Source organism: Anopheles gambiae, chromosome 2, assembly GCF_943734735.2.
Source record: "Anopheles gambiae chromosome 2, idAnoGambNW_F1_1, whole genome shotgun sequence".
Classification (NCBI taxonomy): Eukaryota; Metazoa; Arthropoda; class Insecta; order Diptera; family Culicidae; genus Anopheles; species Anopheles gambiae.
The window spans coordinates 2845500-2870472 of NC_064601.1; the positions used below are offsets into that span (position 1 = coordinate 2845500).

At 46.4% G+C, this 24973-nt stretch overlaps 3 protein-coding genes across 52 annotated transcripts in view; 1 reads left to right on the forward strand and 2 right to left on the reverse strand.

The window, feature by feature from the left end:
• Window positions 1-381: 381 nt before the first annotated feature.
• Window positions 382-16606, forward strand: LOC1281864 (myophilin). Its single transcript, XM_321834.6, has 2 exons — window positions 382-783; window positions 14805-16606. Exons 1-2 carry the CDS (start codon window positions 730-732, stop codon window positions 15315-15317), a joined length of 567 nt encoding a protein of 188 aa, XP_321834.4. The 5' UTR covers window positions 382-729; the 3' UTR covers window positions 15318-16606.
• On the reverse strand, window positions 16390-18045 carry LOC1281863 (splicing regulator SDE2). The gene is made up of 2 exons (XM_321833.5): window positions 17843-18045; window positions 16390-17763 (listed from the first exon to the last, which is right to left on the reverse strand). Exons 1-2 carry the CDS (start codon window positions 17933-17935, stop codon window positions 17083-17085), a joined length of 774 nt encoding a protein of 257 aa, XP_321833.5. The 5' UTR covers window positions 17936-18045; the 3' UTR covers window positions 16390-17082.
• A 795-nt stretch (window positions 18046-18840) lies between these two features.
• LOC1281862 (protein split ends) overlaps window positions 18841-24973 on the reverse strand; it is a 98026-nt gene continuing 91893 nt past the window's right edge. For 47 of the 50 annotated variants that reach the window (XM_061649244.1, XM_061649235.1, XM_061649249.1 and 44 more), the window contains 2 exons: window positions 23320-24044; window positions 18841-22055 (listed from right to left, as the gene is read on the reverse strand). In XM_061649244.1, coding sequence (XP_061505228.1) covers window positions 22039-22055; window positions 23320-24044 — 742 coding nt within the window. In that variant the 3' untranslated portion in view covers window positions 18841-22038. Of the gene's footprint in view, window positions 22056-23319; window positions 24045-24469; window positions 24904-24973 lie in introns of those variants that run through there. The other 3 variants (XR_009765392.1, XM_061649245.1, XM_061649247.1) reach the window with 3 other exon arrangements.

Consider the following 24973-nt stretch of genomic DNA (forward strand, 5'->3'; position numbering starts at 1 on the left):
GGCAACCGCAATTCGTGTTCGGGATTTAACCCTTATGCACAACTCCAGCCGTGTTTCAAGTTGTTAGAAATGATAAAGCACACCCTATTCTCGAAATTAAATCCACCCTCCATTGATTGTGCGATATTTTTTCGTGGAAGGTATTGGAGATCTATCGTGCAGTGTTTCAATGTGACTAGTTTGTGACACTATTTGGACCGAACATAACAGGTGCGAATGATTCGGTTTCATTTTTACACACATTTTCTATTGTCCACGTGTTGGTTTTAGTATTTCTACGTGCAAGCTTTACAATTGAAAGCACATCACACGAAAATCTAACGATAGATATTTCCACAAAAAAAATCATTTCCCCTGCCGAAGTGGCCACCATACCGACACAAAGGTTAGGCCGACGCGACGTGCATGCACGAGCTTCGGACGGCTCGGGTGCGTGTTCCGCTATTCAATTCTTCAAGTGCCGTGTTCGCGTTCGGACGTTTCTCTCTCTCGCTCCGCTCGTAGTGTTTGCGCTTTTGTCACCGCCGCTTCTCCGCACAAGACAGACCGTTTCCCGCGTGTGTCCACACTGCCTTCCGTGCAAGCTCCCACCCCGCAGTTCTACCGAACGACTAGTAGAAAACCCTTCTCCGGAATCGGATTAAACAGTAGAACAAAAACAGACATCCCCGTGTGTTTGTGTGCAGTGCAATACAACAACACAACAACAACAACAACAACAGAACCACCATGTCGACGCATCGTGCACCGAAATCCGGATTCGCCGCCGAAGCTCAGCGAAAGGTGAGTGTGTCAGTGTTGGTTGGTTGGTTGTGTGCATGTCGTCAGTTGATTTGCGACCCCACACAGATCCTCCTCCCCGTTCTCCATTCTGCTTCTTCCGCCTTCTTCTCCTCGTCCTGCACTTTCGGGCGGGAGTGATCATTGCGTGGGAGACGGTTGCATCTCTTCACCCCACCGGCTTTCTCTCAAATGCAACAAGACAAACGTGCGCAGGAATTCCGTTTTGGTCAATCTGCATTCCGCCGCCAGCCTCTCTCTGTTCGGGTCGACCCACTCGGGAATTAACAAAAAGACTGTTATACCGTCCCAGCAAATAAGAGAAAGAGAGAGAGAAACGGGACTTGGGATTGGAATGCTTTCCATCCTGATATTCCCTTCCGCGCACGGCGCCTTGGCCTTCGGTCACCAGGTGCGGCACGGTCTTTCTGGTCAACCCGTTCGCCTCGAGCCGCTGATAGGCTTTTATTTTGTCTCTCTGTCTGGTTATGCTTTTCGCTGCCTTACTTGACCCGCTTTTTACCGGTGGAAGAACGCAACGTGTCCGACCGGGGCCGTGCACTTTGAGGTTGTGTGTGTGTGTGTACATGGCTAGTTCGTCTTCGTAGGGGTGCAAAGAATATAAGAGGCCCTGGTGTTTCGTGTTCAGCGGACACATTAATTTGAATAACCGATTTTCTAACCGTCACGAGCATAGCGTTTGAAAAATTGCACTTGTGCAAAGAGCTGCGTACGATCACCCTCACACACACATGATCAATTAAGAAATCTTTCACCAACGCATTTTCCCACCATTGTGTGGTAGCTTTTGTGTGCAAAAAATAACACATTCCGTTTTATAGGCGGATGTCACACACTCGCATGATTTGAAATATGCTTGCTCATGCGAAGCAATCAATCAAAGTTAGGAGGAAGACACAGAGGGCCTCTGTCGCGCCACACCTTCTTCGCCATAAACGGGAGGAAAGCTTTTTGGAGTGCTATCACGACACTTCGCCTTCCCGTGTCCATCGACAGATACAAAATCGTACACGAAATCATCAGCCAAACGTAACGCACTTAAACCATAAACCAGTTTAGGGCTTGCTTCTGCACCCCTAAATTCGCCCTTTCCAGTTGGGCAAAACGTTTTGAGCGGTCATACATATTTTTGTGTGCGGTCGTTTTAACAATCATTTATAATCTTGCTGTTCAAACGAACATCATATCTTCGACTGCCCCAAACTAATGTGTTTTCCATTATGCTGATTAGTAGCTCTCACCAAGAGAGGGATGCCCGCATTTCGCCCCACAAATGCAATTAATTCTCAATTAGCCGAAAAAGCGAGCATCTGCTGCAAATTTAACCCGCAGCGCAGTTCTCTTGCACACACTTTTATACGAAAAAAAGAGCAAGAATAACTCATCGGTAGCTGATTTTGCAAACCCCCATTTTCCCCTCAGCTCTTCGTTGGCGAAAGAGACGAACCCCCCCCCCCCCCCATCCCTTAGCCCTACAGTTTGGTTATTGTGCTACGTTTTCGTTTCAATTCCTTTGCCCTGCACCGAATTAATGTGTCTTCGTCGGACATTCCAGACATTCACATTGCTTCCCAACCTTTCTGGCAAGTTACTTCCGATTCTGCTTCCCATTTTGCTGTGTGCCCTTTTCTTTGCGTATCATAAACATCTCTCACTCATACGCACGCAAGGTATACGGCACGATGGTAAAAAAGTCAAGGATAAGGGCGCAAGGAAAGTTGACCCTGGGGACCCCTTGTTGTGCCTGCCTGTCTCTCTATATGGCGGAAATAAATCGGAACGCAACACACCGTGGATATTGGAGCTGGCTTGGGTGAGGTGTGCCGGGGATTCATATTATCGTATTTGCTGGCCGCGCCTGTTTTTTGCCGTGCAAGCGAACGGAAAAAAGTCGTTCATGCTGACGGGTAAAAGAAGGCATCATATTTTCTATAGCAAAAAAATAACGAACGCGCAACCAGCCCGGGATGATGTCATCTTCCTTCCACTCGATCGTTACTTTGCTTGCCTCCCCCCCCCCCCCCTTCCTTTGTGTCACGCCCGCTTTCCGTGGTGGGCTTCGCGTTCAAAATAACGCTCGCCTCTGTAAACACGGATGTTTGGCGTCCTTGTTTCCTTGTGGCTCGCGCTGGTCAAAACGCGAATCATTCGGAAAGGTAATAAAAAAAAATACCGCGCACCGGGCGAAGTAATAATCACGCGCAAAGAAGACCTCACAAAAAGCATACATACCCGAACATGGCAGAGGGTGAACCAGAATGTGCCAGTGTGTGTGTGTGAATTTCTGCTGTGAAGCCAAACGCCAATCGTGTCCTAAATATTAAAGTATATTATCTCAACAAAGAAGATAATGATCGTTTTTGTAACGAAAAACGACGAATAATTCAATTTTTACCTTCCAACATCATGCGATTGACGCTAACATTTGCGCCGGCCGCTCAACGTGGCGTGGTTGCCATGGTAACTGAAGCACGCTTCAGCTGTTGAAGTTTGAATTCAAAATCCAGCGAGAACGATCGCCCAACGGTCATCATCGAATGGGCAAATGCTACACGCTATTGAATTTTGCTGCGCTGGATGACTCACGCCACACTTCTACACACGTAAACCTTTACGCCTTTTCGCAGATGAATGTTTCGACTTTGAGATGCTCTTAAGCCGCTGTGTGTATTCGTCGCCACCGTCACGTTTTGGAGCACATGAGGGGGGGGGGGGGGGGGGGGGGGCGGTTGCCACGCGCTGTGGCTAACGTTGGCGATTAAAGTTTGACGAGACGAAAGGAATGGCTCGGAGGTAGTGGAAACAAAGCCTCGCCCCAACACACAACAGTGATTATTCCGAAGAGCGTGGGATAATATCTCAAGTGTCGCGCTCAAGGACAGTAAGCATTCGTCCAGTGAGAACGGGAGAGAAGGGTGACCGACAGCAGCATGGAAAGAAAGTAAAGTGGTGTTTCCAGATAGAATTTCTGATGACTTACAGTGAACGAGAAGCTGACCATATTACGCATAAAATAGCAAACCTTGACTTCGTTTGAATGGCTTAACTGGGGGGGGGGGGGGGGGGGGGGGGCGGAGGGGCAGGGGATGAGTTCTGCTTTTAATAAGCCCTGACATCGCACCACAAAACACGGGTGACATGGACCCGGGCAGCGTAGACCTTGCCTGGCTGTAGAGCTGTAGCGCGCCTTACGGTGAAGATGGTGACCGCCAACACGTCTAACTAAGGAGGCGGCAGACTGGGTCGTCGAGGCGCAAGCCTCCTCCCTCGTTACGCACCGTGGTCAACTATCATGGGCAACGCATCGTGGGCAAGGGTAAAAAGTAGTAAAAGGAAATGCCTTAAAAAGTGTGCTCGTGTTTGCTTTACTAGCAGAACGCTTAACAAAAAGCGTCCATTAACCGGTTCAAGAATTACACCCGTGTTCTCCCCTCCGTATGCTTGTTTGTTTGGAGCTTCTCTTTTTTAAATACAAACCCCCCCCCCCCCCCCCCACAAAAACCGAGTCCCCAAGTCCATTCAGCTGCCAAACAACACGAGTGGCACGCGATAAAGAGGGAAGGTTTATGTGGAAAACCCTGGCGGGTCATGAAAACGGGCTGGCACGAGCACCTTCGCCACGACACGAACTTTTGCATTTGATAAAGTGAATTGATAATAGAAACAATCGTTTTAGGCATATAGAGCTTAGGGAGAGTACCTGATGGCCTGATCTTATGTGGATTTTTGGACGTTTGTTCTGGAAATGCTTTCTTCGTCACTTATTTTTCCTGGAACTTCCTCCACACGAAACGATGCACCGGAAACGCTGCACATCAGCAGTCAAGTCATCGTTTGGAGGGATGCATTCAATTACGCTTACGCGTCTAACATACGAACTGTCTGCTGTTGTCCAAACAACAGTACTCCTCAAAAAGCCGAAAACAATGAATTGATGCGTGACGCTTATGCCGTTAACTCGCCGCGCCACATGAAGAACTGAACCCCGAACCCCGAACCGTCGTCACAAACCGCGGGCCCACTTTCCCCGCACCCTTAGCTGGGGGGGAAGGTTTATTATGGTGATACTTTTATTGCTGGAAGAGTTCTTCAGCAATATAGTGCACGACGATCGCTTTGGTGGAGGATCTTTCCGGTGATCCCGTTGCGCTGGATGGTTCTTCTCTCGAGTAAAGTAAGGTAAAGAGGGGTAAATCAAGATGGTTGGATAAAATCTGATTTATTGTTTCTTGTAACGTGAGGTTTGGAGTTGCTGATGTTATCTGCCTTTATCGCACTCATCACCAATTCCTAAACAATGTACACGTGGCACACAAAGACGTGTCTCTCTACACTCCACAGCTTCCGTGCACGTGAGTGTGTCGATTAAGCGAACGCCTAAGAAAGTGGGTCATTTATTGCAGAAATTGCCTGGCCACCCTTTTGCCAGGTGAGAGGTCGTCGCCACTCTTCCGCTGATCCACCGTTGTCCTATCGCTTCCAAATCTCCATTTACACGCCTGTTAACCTACCGAACCCCGCACGTCGGAGCGCATTTCCCTTTACTCCCATTAGCATGTGGTATTAATTATTGTGCTCCCCAAACTACTCTCTCCCCCCATCCCCCATCTCCGTGATGATGGTCCGTGATGGAGAAGTTAATTGCGCCAAATGTAAAATCGCCAAAACATTCGGCATCTTCAATCGGGTAGTGGCGGCAAGCCAACCAAACGGCGTATCGACATGGACCCGTCGAGCTTGGAAAGATCACCCTTATGAGGGTTTTTTGTGTGGCTTTTGCGAACTTCCCCAAGGCGCGAGTACCGTTTGGGATGGTAGGATATGATTAATTGCTTTCTTCGGTCTGCTAGGTTAGGGCAGGGCTGGGCCAGCTGGTTTAATTATATTTGAGAGCACTTTCGTCGTGGTCGTCGTTGCTTTCTTTCCTGGATGTCGAAGATTGTAGATAAATGTTTCATGTTTTAAATCGAGGAGAAAATCGAGCAAAGAGTTTACTATTGACCGAGAAAGATACGGCGCCGGCCGTGTTCAATGGCAAAGGTGTGTGTGTTAGGCGGTCGTGGGCCACTATGAAATCCAATGAGTCAATTGGGTTGCTATATTTTGGCCCCAAACGCTGCGTTGCCTTGTCCGTAATACTTTAATCCGATCGGTTTCCGCCTGTCTGGGAAGCATCAAAATTCATTCCCCCGTTGCGACTAAGGGACGCTCGTTTCACCTTCCTATATCTCCATTGGCTCTTTCTGCGCCATTCTTCGCCGACTAATGGAATTTGGAACGCTCCTGATAGCGGCTATCTATCGATTGGACCCAACGCGCCAACCACGACAAGGTGTGGTGCTCTCCCTTTTGATGCTCGAACAGGCCCACTTACTCACGTTCTCCGGCCGTGGCCCGTCTGCACCTTCTCTGCAGCCCCCAGCCTAGCCTACAAGGGAAAGAAGATAACGCTTGCACCGGTTGCAACGGTTCCACGTACACCGATGTGAAAAGATAGCAGGAGTCGTCGTCGTGCCGTGTTGGACCCAACGCGTACATGATGACGTATTTCCTGTGCGGGCAGCAAAAACAAACTGCCATACAGCGTCATCTGCGGGGGGTTGTGTAGGGTGTAGGGTCCCACACACGCACCCATTTCCCATGTCACATCAATCAACTCGGTTCGGTTAAGCAGAGACTTCCTTCCGCGGCTCGTTTTTGTGTGAGGAGAGGATTTCACGGAGCATTCACGCATTGCAGTAACTGGATCGCTGCTAGCTCCAGTCACCCAACTCATCCACCAGTGGAGTGTTTTCGCTTCGTCAGTGAGTCGCTTATCATCGGCCCTTAAAAGCGAGCTGAGCGGAGAGGCTTCTCGCTGCGTAGGGCTACGGCGAAAACGTGATCGCTCTGTCTTTCTGTGTGCATGAGATCATTTGCCGCACTGTGAAGTCATCCATATTTTGGGATCCTCTGTTTTGTTGACGGGGAGTTCAAATCAACGAACCCATCACACCACCCACGGCCACGCCAACACACTGAGTTGGTGAGAGAGAGATGTGGGTCAATCAATCAAATTGATTATTCTTTATATTGAAACCAAAAGGTTCCGTTTCGGTGGTGTGGCACCATGGTAGTGTGTGAGCCGTGCAGAACATTCTCCTTTAGCGTGGCGATTAGTGTTAGGATTGTCGTTAATTTGTGTGCTCACTCAACGGGGGATGGGGACCTGTACATGTCACCACTACAGCTCAACAACAACAGCCCTTGTCGAGTTGTTGTACAGTAAATGGTGTAAATCCACTGCAAGGTTTCACGGTGTCTGGCACTCAGGCCCCCTCGATACTGGGGACGTGTGGTGTGTTCTTCCCCTCTGTCAACACATACCAGCCAGACGCGGAGAGTCACCAAGCCCGGCACAACGGTGGGTTATGGATTTCATTAGCTCACTAAATGAACCATCGAAGCACGGAGGGTGGAAAAATAAACCATAGATAAGCTCCAGTGCCAAGACGACGACCACGTCCTCCAGCCAGTACTCAGCCCTGTACTGGCACTTGTATAGGGTGGCCGTTCTAGCAGATAAGCAGTGGGACATTACCATTAAATGGTTTTAGACAGTTAACTCAGCGCTTAGTGCTGCAATTGAAACCGCCAAATACGTGCCCTGCAATGATAGACAATTCAATAAAATGCGCCCCGATGGAGGGTGAGGGCCTGTGGAGAACATTTCGAGCGATGAAGTCATCCAATCGCCTATCAGCGTTAGAACGGCGTCACTTGAACGGGGGATAATAGTTTGTTTACTCTCTTGAAGCATCAGTTCCACCGACTGGATGGACATTCAGTACCTGGGAGTGTGTAAAAGTATTATCAAACAACATTACTGCACACTTGCTCATAGGTACGAATCTCACTACATCGGTACCACGTTGTGAACAACTACCACACACCGAACCAATTACCCAGGGCAGGAACTGCTGTGACCACAACTCATTGTTGAGTGTGATAAGGTGTGAATGTTTACTGCCAATAAACAGCTGCATCCAGGGCGTCACGCGAGACCACGTTTCGAATTCTCCACTGCTCCACTGTGATAAACACACAATGGTTCGATTTCACAAAGTGCTAGAATATTCCTGCATCCACATCACATCCACGTCGTCCACACAGACGCGTCCTCCACAGGCTCTCCACGACGGTCTCTCTTACTCTAATGATCAACGCACGTGTTTTGTATTGCGCGCGCTCCTATGACCCTGCGCGCACACACACAGTACAGTAGTGGTGATGCTTCATGAATCATTTCCATAGACACTTCATGACGTCGTGTCTGCGGTCAACGCAGAGGGATGTATCGCTCGTTGCTTCTGCTGCCTGTGGCGGGGTCTGATTATTGTTTATCGAGGCAGCTGCTGGAGAAGATTTCGATCGATCTGACACACTCGCGTTGCTAAACGCGCGCTACCCCAACCGAACGCAATTTCGTTGCCTTGAAGCGGGTAAAGTTGATCTTAAGCTTTAGTGCCTAACCTTGTCTGTCTTGTTGTTGCTGGTAGCTTAAGATTAATTGAACGTGTACAACGATCAGTGTGCGAATGGACACATAAAGGAAGAAGCCCACAACAGGCAAATGGCGGAGAAGGGCGCGAAAGATCACCCAAATCAAATCAAACGCAATGATTTGGCAGTCTCGTGCTAGTTTCGTCTCGCAACGCCCCAAAGAAGCAGCGTTGAACATCTTGCCGTCCTGTGTCCATCCGCAAAAGGTGGTGGAGGCAATATTTTGCGGCATCAAAATTCCAGTTTTGCCGCTGCATCTCCTCCTCCTCCTCCTCCTATCCTTATCGTCCAGCGTTCGCCTTTGCGGATCACCACTTTGAAGCTGGGTGGTGGTGTTGGCATTTGATAATTGTTGTCAGATCTTCTGACAGATAGAATGATAGGTGGTGAGAGCTAGAAACGCGGTGGAGTTAATACGATCGCATTGAAGAAGTGTGATCTTGACGATCGAAGATGTGGGGGGAAATATTGAAGTCCACAGAATTAAGTACGCTTTACAATTCGTCAGCTGCATGATGGAAGTTTGCTACATTCGTACCTTATCATTGCCGCACATACCTCCACATTATCACACCATTAAATCAATAGATAATGGTATCATCAGAAATTGCGCCGTTTTGATGATAAGTTGCTATCGACCGCAACTCGTAGCATGAAACACGATGATCACCATCAACTGATGAGATAATGATGCACCTCATCAGAACTTGAAAAAGGCATTTAACATCGTGAACCACCCGAAAGTAGCATTAAGAAACAATTTTGGTGTACCTTTCCTGTGGAATTATTTTTAATTTCGGTCATTTGCTCTGCTCTCTCATAACAACATTGCGCTCACGCACACACACACACATACAAAAATCAATGCTCCATAGCCCGGAATCCGAAAGTAAAACAAGTTATTTGACCCATTTTTATCCGTCTTTCGGTGGAGACCGTTTGTGTCCCTCTGGAAGGAACGATATTCAGGTTTCCTTGGCAAGAGATCGCCCGGCGGCCCTCGTTGACGACGGGTGATCGTGTTGGTGATCTTTACCCACTGCCACTGCCTAGGGCTCGCAGGAGGTGGTTTGTCTGTTTTGCTGGTTCTGCTTTCTTGACTGTTCCTGCGATCATCATTATCATTACCTTCACGCGGTGGTGGTGTGGTGTACACCCGTGGTCAATGACGTGTATAAATCGATTCTGCAACATTCACGAAAAAGCCGTTCGTGTCGTGATTCGAGATGCCGAGATGAAGACAGAGAGAGTGTCCGATCGCTGAAGAATATTGCTTTACAGATCGGCTGTGTGTGTGTGTTTGTTAGCAATTGTTGTGCGCTCAAACTTCGCCCAGCAATGGCGGTCTTCTTCGGAGTCGATCTGATAAACCGGTTAAGACCGGACCCAGACTAAATCTGGGTCATTTTTGTGAAACTAAAAATTAAGTATTTATGCACATTTTTAGGCACATTGCTTAAAGATGGTTGTTATGATGTCACCCCGTCCATTGGTGTCCATTTTTGTGATTGCCGCAGTATCTCACCCCAAATAAATCATCCGATCGCGATCGCTGACATGCGCTGGAAGCGCACTGTTTCAGTATTACATGCAGCGAGATACGTACCACTGATAGAAAGGCGGTGGCCGTGTTCCGTCCCCACCACGCCGTTCAATTGTGATGACAATCGAAGGAAATTGAACCCGATTGCCATTTGTTTTCATTGCTGTTTTGGATGGACAACATCATTTGCACGTCACGGAGCAAAAAGCATAAGCAAAATTGATTTCTTCGCACTTGGCGGAGGGGGGAGAAGGATGATTATGGCACAGGAAACACTTGAACGATGCAGTTCCCTCCAGTGCAGTGTGTGTAAGAAAGGGAAACCGTTCATCACATGATTCGAGTATGGAGTGGCAATAAAAAGACCCGCCAATCAATAAACCCACAACACACTCCATCCAATGCGCCCTGCTGCGCGCCCTCTTATCATCGTATCGAACGAGGCAAGGCACTTCACCTCCAGATCAGGCTCCGATGATAGTGTCTGGTGGAGTCAATTTGTTTCAACAATTAGCTCAACAAATAAGGTCCTACGGGGCTTTATGGCTTTCGTATTTGCCCCGATGAGTATGGGTACAGTGTAATACGTCCGGATAAGATTGACCACGGAGATAGCAGGGATTGTTCGTTACGGTACCGTTGCGTAAGACCTCAAAGACATTTGTTTTATGATCACGATAATGAAGCTTGAGCTTTTGTGGAAAATGATGCTAGCTGGTTATTACTTAGTGCTGATGTGTGATCAAATTACGAACCGCTTCGTGGTGGCTGTTTACACTTTCTACCCTGAACTGAGAGAAATGCATATCCTGTTCAGATTAGTAGCGAGACACAAAGAAGATTAACTCGCTTTAGATATTAACGCTCGGAGAGTCCACTCACAAACACACCTGAAGCAGGAAAGATGATCTACTCCGGTTGTTGTGTGGCTTTTCTACTGATGGTTCGGTGTGGTTTTACTGGTTTTGTGTGGTTGTTTCATTCGGCGGACGGCTACTGGAAGCCGGATGCCATACCTTTTCGCGCACAAATCAGCACCATTTGTCATTGGAGCGAACACATTAGCGAACTGGCCTGGCTGGCTGGCTGGCTCGCTGTGGCTCCGATTAAAGAAAAGGTGGTGCATCAAGGAGTGTGCTGTGCAGCGCAGTTAATCTAGCTCGCATTATGGCGGTGTTATCGTGTTACACAGCAAAAACATAATGTCCATATACGATGATGAATCGGCATTTGCGCCCGAACAGCAGCAGTACACTGCTCCTAGAGCACGCCACAACGGGGGTGATCGCGCAAGCAGTCCCAAACAGCCGACTGGTGCGTGTAGATTCGCTGACTAGACACATCCCCACAACAGTATAATGCCCCCTGCAGTGTGTCTGTACATTGGGGAGTCACCGCTGAACCAAGCCAGAGAACACCCTTTGCAAGGCCCCAAAAAGGTTGTCCTCCCGTCCGTGGTGCGATCGGGTTGTGACCTGGATCGTGGCTCGAAAACTCGGTCAAACCCAAATGGCGATCGCACATTGAGGAGGGAAGGGGCGATGATCTGCAGGACGAAGCAGAAGGCGGCGTGAGAGGAGGGAAGTTGCCATATTTGAATGCAAAGTTTTCAACACACCGCGATCGCGAATGGGTGGTAGTAGTAGCCGGTGGAAGAGGAGCATGAAAAACACTTGGAAGTCGACAGAGGCCGTTTATGTGGCTACGAGCCATTTTCGGAGCGATAGGGGCATGCACAACACCACCATCTGTTGCTACTATCCCGTGGCCGTAATTAACACAAGCGTTTGTAAAAAGGTTTATGACACCCGCTACGAACGAAGCTCGAGAATGTGCTGCTCACAATGAATGATTTGTTTGGTTCTGTTGGAGAATATTCTTTCTTTGGAGGTGGAGTTGCGAACGAAAACAGCTGCTGGCGGCTATTCTATTCTCGATCACATCACATTTGTCTGCTGGCAGCTCATAAAAATTACTTCCAAAACAAAGACATTCAGACTGCTTCCATGCAACAACAACAACAGTGGGGTGACTCACACCCATCTTTATCGAACACAGAAACAACGGGTCACACATTCCGTAGCGCACAAATCTATGTCCAAAATTCTCCGCCGATGAGTAAACCGATAAACGGTTCGTTTTCGCTTATCCGATTGCAACATCAACGCTGAGGTACTAACGAAATGAAACGGTCCTTTCGTCACTTCCGAAACAATGATTCGATTTGCTCAATTCATGACGTGACTTTGTGTCCGTATTGGTATATTAGAATGCGGACACCTCACCTTACGCCTCACCACAAGCTATTATTGCAGCAGAAGATGACGAATGACACGCGCGTAGGCACGAAAACCCATTGGAGAGGAGGGCCAAATAAAGTCATTGGCGAAATATTTGAATAACCCACACCACCTCCTCTGCTGCGCGTGTGTGTCCTTCAACCCGTCAAAAAGCCGCCATTTTCGGCAGTGTTTGGCTCTGGTGTGCCTTGGCCGATGACTCGGAACATCGGATTAGTGTAGCACGGGTGATACAAGTACCCTGTCCAGCATCAGCAGCAATGTCACTGCTTTGTAGACTAGAAAACCCAACCAACCGAACGATCGACCGATCCCAACGTCGCTGGAATCACGATCGATTCTCGCATGGCCATATTTAGGCAGGGCAAGGAGGAAAGTCTACAATGTCGTCGCCGGGTCGCCTGCGTCGCCTCTCGGTCGTATCGATCATTTTTCCTACCTGCCAAGGTTGATCTGCTCGATCTCCGGTGTATGTGTGTGAGTCATGGGAAGAAGATAACCTAACACCTAGCATCCTATCCCAAACACCCTTGGTCTTTAGTCATCCTGACGCAAGACTTCAATTTCTGGAAGATTCCGGTTCGTATCCGCCCTTGCAGTGTGGTGTGGTGTGTGTACTTTCGGTTTTATCATCGTTTGCCGGCTATTACGATGGAGGAACAGGTTTTTCTCCCTCCAAAAACACTCACACAGAGACAGAGAAACGCGAGAGTGCAGCAGCCACCAGGGACAACCGGCGAGACCTCGGTCCTCGAAACAAGTTCTCCACCAGCGCGTCTCTGCCAGCCAGTCACCACCACCACCACCACCACCATCATCATCATCGATCGTTGGTACTTTTTTAAATCCAAATATGGAAGAATCTTTAAACGGAACGCCGTCAATATGGTTTGTTGCTTTGGAGAGTTAAATCACCGAAGGTTTACTACCAGCACAGCGTGGCTATATGGTTGGCTGACGTGTTGCTCTCGAGGAGTTGTGTCCAATGTTTGAGTATTGTAACGCTCTTTGCAATCAAATGCGCTACTTTCTTCGCCCTCTTTTCGCCCTTTTCCTCCCAGATTACGTCTGATCTAATGCAGTGTACGTGCTACACCAGGAGGTATGGTAAAACTTGTTCAGATTCCCTTTCCACTTTGTTTTCGATCCTCGCCTTCTTCGATGATGAAATTCACAGCACGTTCTCCTCCGCGTCTTACGTCAACTGCGTCAAGTGAAGTCTTACAGTTCTGGACACTTCTTACGGCGGGATTATAGCGTAGTACCCCCTTGAGATCTCCATCGTACGCTTCTTCCTCTTCTTTTTGAATTAGCAATGAAAGTGCCCGTTCCTCCACCTCCAGACATTCTATCTCTCCAGGTTAAGCTTGTCGCCAGCGCAGCGGAGGAAATTAGGAAAACAGGGGCTGCGTAGGAAAGGTTGTCCCAGCAAGCCAGCCGCTGGTTAGCTATAATCTAAACGTTTGGCCAAAAAAGGGTACACGGAACACAACCGTCGCTTTGCTCTGCGTGTCCGTCCGTCCGACTCTCTATCCTATCCGCTGGCGACATCTAGCCGACGCCAAAGGAAAAAGTTCGCTTGACATAAAAGGCAACAGCAACATCCAACTCCTCCCAGACCCAGGACGGCCCTCACCTCTCTCTGCATGCACACAGTGTGTGTGTCTTCTGGGCTCACGTTTAATCACCGGAATGTATCGAAACAGCCGTGCGGGAAGGAAAAGCTCCGGTTTGGTTGCTTTTTCCTGTGCGAAATTGCCCGTTCATCTTCCACTCTCGCCTTCGCCCTTGTGTTTTATGGGAATTTCGAAAACAAAAGTAACGCCATCACAATCCGGCAATACCGGTAGTGTGTTGTGGTATGGGCGCAACACGTGTGTGCTGCTAATTGCTGCTGGAATTAATTAGCACTCCCCTCCTCTCAGCTGTGTGGGGGTCTCGGGTCGTTCCTGATGGGAAGTGAAATTCCACAACCACATGTGTCGATCGATCCGAATTTATCGCACTTGATCTTTTGCTCTGCCCGTCACCCAATTATGTATGCAAAACTGTCGTTGTGGTTACTCACGACAATTTGCATAAAAGTGTTGATTGGTTTCGCTTTCGATTTGCGCTCTATGACGTGTTGCTTTATCTTCTAACTCATCTATCTAACTTAACAAGAGTGTTGAGAGGTTGTTGTGTTTGTCAAACAAATTAAAGCTTGCTATGTTGGCAATGTTTACAATGACATCAGACGCACATGTTGTTCTAATCGGATGCAATGCTGCTCATAATGAGCTCCAGCGGTTGCCTTGTCAATCATTGCTCGTAAATGTAACAACACACAATCACCGGAGGGGAAGGGAACAAGGATTACCATACGTGGTGAAACACACACACACACAGGTGCAGGTGTGTCCTTGGTAGAACAAAAACAAATGCATTGCAAATAAGCGCTGAGTGGCTCGCTCCACTCCGTTGTCATGGTGATTTGAGGAGGGTCAAGGGTGCGGCGACATGTACACACGCACTCTTCTTACCCGTACATGGGCGGCTATTTTGTTGTATCAAAGGAAAAAAGGGCAAGCAATAATGGGTGTCTGTCTCGTTTTCTATTTCCGGTACTCGTTTCGCAGATCAACTCCAAGTACAGCGAGGAGCTGGCCGCCGAATGTCTGGAATGGATCAAGGAGGTGACCGGCGAACCGATCAACACGTCCGGCGATATGGACAACTTCTTCGAGGTGCTGAAGGACGGTACCGTGCTGTGCACGCTCGCGAACGCCATCGAAGCGGGCACGGTGAAGAAGGTCAACACGAGCAAGATGGCGTTCAAGTGCATGGAGAACATCTCCGCGTTCCTGGAGGCGGCGAAGAAGTTCGGCGTGCCGCCGCAGGAAACCTTCCAGAGCGTGGACCTGTGGGAGCGGCAGAATCTCAACTCGGTCGTCATCTGCGTCCAGTCGCTCGGGCGCAAGGCGGGCAAGTACGGCAAGCCCTCGATCGGCCCGAAGGAGGCGGACAAGAACGAGCGCCAGTTCAGCGACGAGCAGCTGCGGGCCGGCCAGACCGTCATCTCGCTGCAGTACGGCTCGAACAAGGGCGCCACCCAGAGCGGCATCAACTTTGGCAACACCAGACACATGTAAGGTGCTAGTGTGTGTGCGTCGTAACAACTCACAAGAACTCACAGGGGGGTTTAGTGGTACGTTAAATCGACCCGAAAAAGAAAAACCCCTCTTCTTTTGGTGCGCATACCGACCTAATCAAACGCGGGGGGTGAGCGGGAAAAGGTCCAAGACACAGGATGCCAACGAATTCCACAATCCACAATTCACATTCCAGAAAGCTGAAAGTGCATTTTGTTACAAAACGTAGGAACAAACGCAAAAGGGATACAAGTTATAGCAATTACGTACCTCTTTTTTTAACAAAAGAAAAGTAAACGAAACGATAGCGCCTTAGCAAATGGAGAGACACTCTTTTTCCCTCCGCCTTAGTGTGTAGCTGGTGTAGTAGTGGTAGGACGGGGGATGGCACGGTGCCCGTAGCGTTATTTACTAAACCGTGCTCTTCCGTGAGTCTAATATTATACACACGTTTACCTCTACTCAAAAAAAGGTATTTTCCAAGCTTCCGTATCGTAGTCAGAGTCGTTAACATTCCACAAACAAACAATATACAAACGAATAAGGATATTCAAACACATAAAGATTAGGCATTGTTAAACACGTTCCGTAGAGCTTGTTGAAAAGAAAGTTAAAAACCATATATGAACGTAGATCACGACATTTTCACAGTAGGAGAGGGCAAATTAGGTAGCTAGCGTTTAAGGCGCGCCCCACACCACTTGCTAGACGGACGGCCAGACAGGCCGGAAACCATTAGGCGCGCAAGTAATTATACACTGTTGTATCGCGGACACATCCCGCTGCTGTCTGCGACCCGCTCGGGAAGCAAAAAGGATGTGCCGTTTTCTGCCATGGTTGCTTAGTTTTTCCTTCTCGGTATGACCGAGGTTTTTGTTCATCATTTGACACATACACGACACGGGACGAATTAGAAGCGACTGTGCATCTCACTCTGGACTGGGTGCTTTCGCATATGCACTTTAGCCCTTAAATCGTGCTGATCAAAATTAAGCATAAATATGATTTGCGATGCAGCCCTGTTGGGCACGAATGATTATAGGAATGTGCTTCCCGAAGCCTACGGCATAAATTGTTTTTTTTGAGCTCGCGTTTTTTTTTTTCATCCAGGGCTTTGAACCATTTATTTTTTGCGTTTTTCTTGTGTTTTAGTTTGTGAAATCATTTACCACGCACCGAAGGTCGTAAATTATTGAAAGTATACAATAATATATGTTTTGTTTAAATGTAATTGTAAACGGATAAGTTATTGCCTAATAAACCAGAACTTTAAGAACAAAAAAAACAAAGTGTTTAAATGTTTTGTAAATAATGCTGAAAGTACTTGGGTGGAGGAATTAAATTCTGCAGCACGTGCGGGGACACGTGCAAAATTCTCTCACGTGATGCGTAGCGCCCTCTGGTGGATTTTCCAAGACACAAACCACTTGCGTTACTGTTGCGTTACTTGTGAGCTACGGATTGGCGTTACAATTGATCTACAGAATCCGAAAATAGTAAATATTTCGTATTTTAAATACAGAATGATAATAAAACTATCTATGATTATCCTTCTTAAAAGTGTGTTTTTATTCTTCACAAGCTTTACACAATTAAAACGGCAGCTTTATGTACATCGTAACGTATATTCTCGTCTTAATTAATCTCTACATGAGGGAACATAGAAAAGTTACAAATAAAGTACCATTTATAGATTTACCCATACACAAATAGTCATCTAAAAAAATGGTGAATGATTTGATAATAACATTTTCCTATTAATATCTCACACCGCAACCAGTTTTCCCTTCGCCACCGCGCCATCACTACTCTCGTCCGTCGAATCGTCATCCGTCTCGCTGGAAGAACTCAGATCTCCCACACCTAACCACAGAGCGCCTTTCTTCGCTGGTGCCTTCTTGGACTTCGTATCCGGCAGCTTCCTTTTGCGACTGTCTTTGGCCTGAGTGTCAGCAGCCGTCTTGGTTGTTACAGCCACTTCAGCCGTCACTGCATCCTTCACCGCCTGTTCCATCTCCAGCACGATTGCCTTCTGCAATCCCTCCTCGATGGCTTCGTCGGCCGCCACAACCAGCTCACTCCGGGCGTGCTCGTACTCTTTATCATGAAACTCGTGCTTCGGCTTGGACAGCAGCTTCGCAATCTTTCGTTCCGCCTTGACCCGTTCATTGTCTTCCGCTTCCTGTTGCTTCTCCAGGTACGCTTTGAGCCGTTTCTCCTCGTTGATATCGCGCAGTCGGCGTCCACTCAGGTCCCGGCAAGCCTCTCGGTTGGTGGTTTTCTCGATCTGTGCACCGATGGCTCGCAGCATCGAACCGAAACCACCCTTTCCGCCCGGAAGTCGCTCGCAGACGCGCAGCGGAACATCCGGAACGAGATTGCCATGATCGGCGGCTGATACACGGCGTCCGTTCTGGGTGCAGTAGTACTCCGATGGTAGCAGACCCTGTGAAATAGAGCACAACAAGATACCAAAGTGAATTTCATCATCACTGCAGCTCGAACTGCGCACACGGTTTACTTACCGTCCAACGCTCGATTGCGAGCGGTATGTTGCACTCGCCTTCACTTCCTACCGGCAACTGCAGCAACTCACCACCGTATGCAATGGAATACATTTTGTTTTATTGTAGAAAAACGAATTAAATCGCGATATTCTTGCGAACGCAGTCACTATTTGTAGAGCTTTGTTTTGATTCCGCAGTTTCGTTTGGTGCAGGGTTCGTAGACACTTCACGAGTTGGACACTCCGTTGACAGTTGAACTGTCAAATGATTGCTGACATTCAGCAAACTTCGGCGGGAGTTCAAACATTTCAGCAAACCGTTGAATGTGGAACAAAGCTCACATGCCCTCATAATAGAAAACACATCTTTATATTGATAATAAAAAAATAAAAACACACAAACCAACGCTGCTGCTGCTGTTTGTTAAATAGGATTTTTATTTATTCCTCATATACCTCAGGTTGATGTAAAGCATTTATTACAAGCGATTATATGGTTCCTATTGTTTCTCACCCCAATTTGCATTCGCTACAATTTTCCTCCCGCGAAACTGTCACAATCGCTCGTTTCTATTACTTTTCACAGCTTTTGGAAATATACCTTGTTTCACGCGTTCATTTCTCCACCCTCGCCCCACCAAGCTGCCATACAATAAGAACAATCTCTCCGTTTTAGTAGTCGGTTGTGTATTAATGCTGCTATATAGCGCAATTAGTTGATTCGATCGATTATTGATTTGAGATGTAATAAACGCGTTCATTAAGCAGTTTATCCAAATTCTTCAAAAACTTTTGCATACGTGCGTTGAAGCTTTTATTGTAGTCGTTCTTTTTGCTAAGTTCTCTGTTTTTCTCCTCCTTTGCAGTTTATTGGTAACTTTTCACAGTTTTTGATTGTTGACCTACTACTACTCCAGCAGTCCAGCAAATGTTCCATGTTCCATCGATCTAAAAAAAAAGAGGGTAAATAAAAACTTAAAAGTAAAATCATAAAAACACAAACAAAGGAGAACCAAATTCTGTTACTATTCTTCTGATTTTATTGCAAAAAAGAATAAGATAAAGAGAAAAAAAAAAACATTATCATTGGAAAACATACAGTTGAATAATTTAACTTTACTCTCTTTCTCGCTCTCTCTCTCTCTTCTCTCGTTCTATTCTTTCCTGCATTCTTTTCTCTCTCTAGCAGTTTTGATTTTTATTTTGTCCTATTTGCTTCTTTCTCTGGTCCTTGCTACTCTCTTCCTGTTACTGACTTTTGTTTGCTGTTAAAAGAACGAAAGAAACAATTACAACTCCTCCCTCCTTCGCTACACTCTACACCGAACACCGAACACCGGGGCAAGCCAAGGTTCCAAAAAGGCAAAGAAGTAACTCCTTGTGTGTGTGTGTGGTACATATAAATTAACACATTTATTTGTAGGATTAGTTTTAAACTAGACTGTACGCGCGTGTATCTTTCTCGCTGTGAGTGTGAGTGTGTACCTTTTTTCTTTTCTTTTTTGTGTGTGTAAGCTGTTAGTTATTCGCTTCAATGGGTTTCTCCGCCATTTGTTCCTGCCCTGGTGGGAGGAACGCCGGCTTCACCCTTTTCGCACTCTCTCTCTCTTTAGTAAACGTGTGAATGTTTCAGTGTGTGCTGTATGTGTTTTTTGTGTGGATGTTTACAAAGGACACGCTCATCCTCAGCACAATTTGTTTTGTTTTATACATCATAATTTAACAGATTAGAATACTAGGATTATCTCTCTCTCGCTTCTCTCGCTTTTCTTCCTTTCTCTCTCACGTACATTCACCACACATTCATGCTATTTATATTCCGGCTACCGGCTTTTCCAAGGCCTGCTTCGTATCCTTTTTTTTGACCATTTCTGCTAACGTGCGCAATAGGGGTCCTATGCAGTAAGCAAGAACAAAGCTGCGTGTAATAGTATAACACTACCGCCATGTGTTTGTGTTTGTATTGCACCACTTCTGCTGCTCCAAATGGGATCCTCTCGCTTGTATTTTCTTTTTCCACCGGCGATCACAAACGATCACGGGACACACGAGGTGTGAATTAGATAGGTTTTTGTTTTGACGTTGCTGTGTCAATCAGTTATTAATCAAATAGTCAATTAAACCGGTACCATAGATAGAAGAAGATCGGCCCCGGCCCTACACTTCCTCTCTTGCGCGTTATCAAACACTGACAATTGGTTTCTTCCCTCTTTTATGCTTGTTGCATTTTTACAATCTGCAACGCTTCCGCTCGGTGAAGATGGTTTGCACACCCTTAGAGCTCACCCTATCGCACCAGGATAGGAGGGGATTGCAAACGTTCGCCGATGGCGCGCCTCCGCTTGATTTGATTAGCTCTCGTTTGTTGCATTTCTTCTGCATTTGCTAAAAGCACATTTCATGTCCTCTATCCTCTGTGTTTGTGTGTGTGTTTTAATTCCCTTCCAAGAATGTCCAGCATGTCGTTACACGGTATCCATTTGCTTCATTTTGAATAAGTCTTTTAATGTTGAATTTTTATTAGTTTTCTTTACACGTTTTGATTTGCAAATTACTGACTAAACACTGCGCGATTCACGGTACACCAAAGCGGCTTTCACATAATGTGCCGCACGAAAAACAAATGTGTAGTTAATAAGGGGGGATGATGTGTGTTCACAACAACTCACTTCTACCTTTCTCTTCTCTCTCTCGCAACTGACTTATTCATCGATTAAGTTGTAACTGTAGCACTCGTTGATAAAATGAAACTAGAAAAAAGGCTTACGATCGAACACGCTTAACTAAAGAGAGTAGAGAAGGGATATATTGGGGGGCTTGCCTAATCTACGCAGCTACAAACAATTGTAGAACTACGCTCGGCGTGTGCTTTTTACACCTTCCAACCCTACTGATGATGATGATGATGGTGTATCATACGCACATAAATTATAATACACAATTTATACGCCATTCAAGGTCATACACTTCGACGGAAATGTAAGCAGACACAAAAAAAAAACAAACAAAAACTGAGAAAACAGATAAGTTGTTGAACGTTTTAAAACATAAACTACCAACATAGTCCTACGTCTTACTTGAAAGGTAGGATGTGTATCGCGATGCTTCAGAAGGTACATGACACGTGTACCAAACATTTCGAACGTGCGCAGCAGTAACAGCCGATGCGCACTGGCCACAGTAGCGGACAAAATTGTTTGCACATGTTGGAATTATAATAAATTTACAATTTTTAGATTGTAGCTTACGTATGGGAAGTAGCATTACGGGTGGGGGGGAAGCGTGTATCATTGTGTCTGTTTCCTTGTTCGTATTCTTCTAAACTATACACAGTAAAATTATGTTTTCCCTCAAACAGAGTTCGACTTGCTGGTTACTACTGTACCTGGTGCGCAAGAGGAGGAAGTGGAGGAGTGCCGCTTTTCAGGGAGTGTTTTTGGAGGTGTTCTCAAATAAAGTGGTCTGTTCATATGTCCTCAGTCAGTTTCGATGCTCCTATCAGTATCATCCCCTTATCATAATAATAAGACAATTTGATTTTTGTTTTTTTATCCTGATGCACAAGTGTAACTTCAGCGTGATAAACGTGAATATACGTTAGATATTTGTTTTGTCTGTGTTTTTTGTCTGATTTCACTTTTCATCATTCGTTTCTACACGCCTTCTACGTCTTCCGTCCCGTTGTTTCGTGCTCGTGCCGTTCTCCTTCCACTTGCCGGCGACCTTTAACCTTTAACAGCTTTTCATTAGATTTTTGTTTTGTTACCTATCCTACAGCGAAACAGAAACCTGGTGGCCGCGAACCATTTTTTTGTTTTTTTGTTTTTCCAATCAGTGCCCTGGCTCGTGTTCCGCGCGATTCCGCTGCTTAGTTGGGGTTTCCTTGCTTTCCCTTTACTTCACTTCTTCACTTCACATATATTAGCTATGTTTGACTATCGGGTAAAACACATCGATCGATCGGTAGCAGTAATGGAACAATGTTGCCCTTCACATTGGCCGCTCGGGCGCGCGCACTCGTGCACCCACGTGTGCAACTGTTGTCGCGCAGCTGCTGCTGCTGTCTGGACGATCACTTCCTTCTTTTCTTACTGCTGACCACAGAGAGGTGTGCCACACGGATTTACAATCTTCTCTTCAGCCCGTCGGAATTTGATTAGCTCTGCCACACGGGTGCGCACTGTTTTTGCTTGCCTTCTTTTACACCTTACTCGTTCACAAGAGCGACAAGTCTGCAACGGGGAGTATGAGAAATGTTCGAAATATTAGTATTATTGTTTTCAATTCCCTAAGCTACAACAACGAATTTGTATGCGTGCAAGTTGACGAAGAAGAAGAGTAATTAAAAATGAATAAAAATAGCAAACAATTTTACGAACAAAGTACACATTAGCTACAGCCGGGGAGGACGATGTATTGGTCCCTCTCCCTTCCAACGAATATCATCACTTTAGATCAAATAAAGACGGAAAAACAATAGACTAAAAGCACACTCGGTCTTTACAAACATGTGTTAAAAACATGGCTGGTGGTATTGTGCTTATTAAAGGGGGCATTAAAAATGTTTTTTTTTTATTTAAAGATATCATTGGAAGATCACTCCATTCGAATCCGGTTAGAGACGAGGGGGGAACAGGGCAGTACAACCACCCGCATCTGTACCTACTGAAAAGCTCTGCTAAATTAGTTGATGAAACAACCCGTTGCTGTAGTTGATGGCGTTATCCCGCCACCGTCGGGTGTCGTCGTCGTGTCTTCGTCGCCGCTCAACCACAAATAAAACCCAAACTGTGTGACTAATATAGACAGTGCGAGTGTAAAGAGCAACCGCCACCCTCCTGCCGGGCTGATCCGGACGTTCCGGACGATGGGTAAGTGCCCTTTTAGCAAAGATTTGCTACTATCTTCAGTAGGATGGCAATGAGCGATTTACCCGTGGTGCCGATCGCAGGTTTCGTGTGTAAAGGTGTTTGAGAGAGCCAATTCGTGATGCGTAAATGTGTATGAAGATGTAAAAGAAACAAAATCAAATGTACTAGTAACACACAGACACACACATAAACTGAGGCACACGCTACGATAAAGCGAATCAAAATGAATCGAATTGCTAAGCCTACTACGAAACAAATTTAGCCCATCGTGCGTAGTAAAAGAACCAAAATAGGGGGCAAATAAGCAAATGCTACCCTTTCAAAAACTAATAAAAACCCAAAAAAAAAACAAATACCACTAAAATCCAACACGCTACACTAGTGCGAATGTGCGAATTAACAAAATGGAATGGAAAAATGGCACACAAATAATTTTCCTTCGCGTTCCACGTGCTCTAACAAAAAGGTGCATGTGTAAGGATGAGACAAAAATCAAGAAGACAGAATGCAGCAAAATGGCCAGTGCAGAACTCGGGCAATTGGAAAGGGTTTTAATGCCGTCGAACGCCCAGGCTCCAGGCTCTCGTCCTTCATCATCATCATCATCATCATCTGCCCTATTTACCTCGATTCTCTTGACCGTCGGTTGTCGCCGAGACTAGCCAGGGAGTGTTGTTGGATGATGGTGCAGTGTTATTGTTGTTGTTGTTATTGAAAAAGGGACTGCTAGTGATACTGTTGTTGCTGCCGCCGTTCCCGGTGTTATCAAGGGTTAGATCAAAGAGGACCGCTTCGGGTGCATCGTTTCCACCAGACTCTCGTCGTTTGCTGTCGAGCAGCACGGGATCGCTCACAGTGAAGAAGGGGTTAATACTATTGTTGTTGGATATGTTATGCACATCGAGGGGTGTATGTTGCGCTAGGCTCGTCTCGTTCTCGCTGCCAGCACCAGCAACACTACCGCCGAACGCGGGAGAGGCGAGAAGCGGGTTGAAGTTAGCATCGCTGACGCTTGCATCGCGAGGCATCGAATGGCCGAACGGTTCCTCGCTGGTGGAAAAGCTAGCGAAATCGATCAGCTGGTCAGCATTGGTGCTTGCACCGTCCGCCATAACGATGGTTGTTTCTGTCGTGGCAGTGGAGACAGTGCCAGACGAGTCAAAGGACGAGCAGTGCTGCTGCTGTTCCGTTCCGGCAGTGTTCGGCTCGATCAAGGAAGGGTATGCGTCCCGATCAGCGCCGTCGCCGCTGCTGTCGCCGTTCTGGTGATGATCACCATTTTTCGGCGTGTAGAAATTGTTAGTTAGTTCGGTCGGAACGGTCTGCGCCTTCATCGAATCATTCACAGCACTGGGTAGGCAGGGACGAAAGGGGCAAGGGCAAAACACGGGACGAGTAGGTGAGAAAGTAAACAAAAACGGTGTAATTAATGGTGATGCAGATTTAGGATGCTTTTCGTTGACTCAACAAGGAAAGGGATGTAAATCAAAACGTGTGGTTAAAGTTGCAGCATTGGTAAAAGTGCAGACAAAACGACAATCAAGATCACACACGTAAAGGCGATGAGCGCCAAACGCTGCTGTAATGATCCTCTTTTATGAGAAATATTGGAACTTAAAACATATAAACAATACATGCAATTATAAAGTTCGAAAACAATCCCACTAGTAAATAGATAACACTATATGATAACGTATAGGTATTGTTTTGTTAAATTTTGATGTTGATGTGGTTTAGTTTAGTGTTTTCTCGACGTTTTAGGGTTCTGTACTGTATCACTTTTTAAAAAATATATTTTATTTAGGTTTCATTGCGATTATAACGTTTTTACATTCCGGCAACAATCAACATTAGACAAGAAAACCAAGGACAGTTAGCACATATGTCAACCAAATCCTTTGGTGATCAACAACTAGTATGAACAGTAAACGGGAAGCTTGCATCTACCAAGAGGAAACATTCAAAGTATATCTGCTCACATTAGTACTTCCTTTGTATGCGCACGATCTTTATTCCCTTGGATTGGAAGATATTGCACATTCCAGGTGGTTCACAAAACACCACGCACAAGGACACACAGGATGTACATACACTAGCAGGTTTGTTGGTTATGGTAAAAAGGGGTGGAAAGGTTGTGGCTACAATCATCTCGGCAACTGTACAGGATTTCCTTCAACTTTACAATCAGATGTCGGAAACGCGCGGAAATCTAAAAGAGGTAAAAGTTACAGACGGTTAAAAAAGTGCACATACTCAAAAGCACCCAAGAACGACGAAAC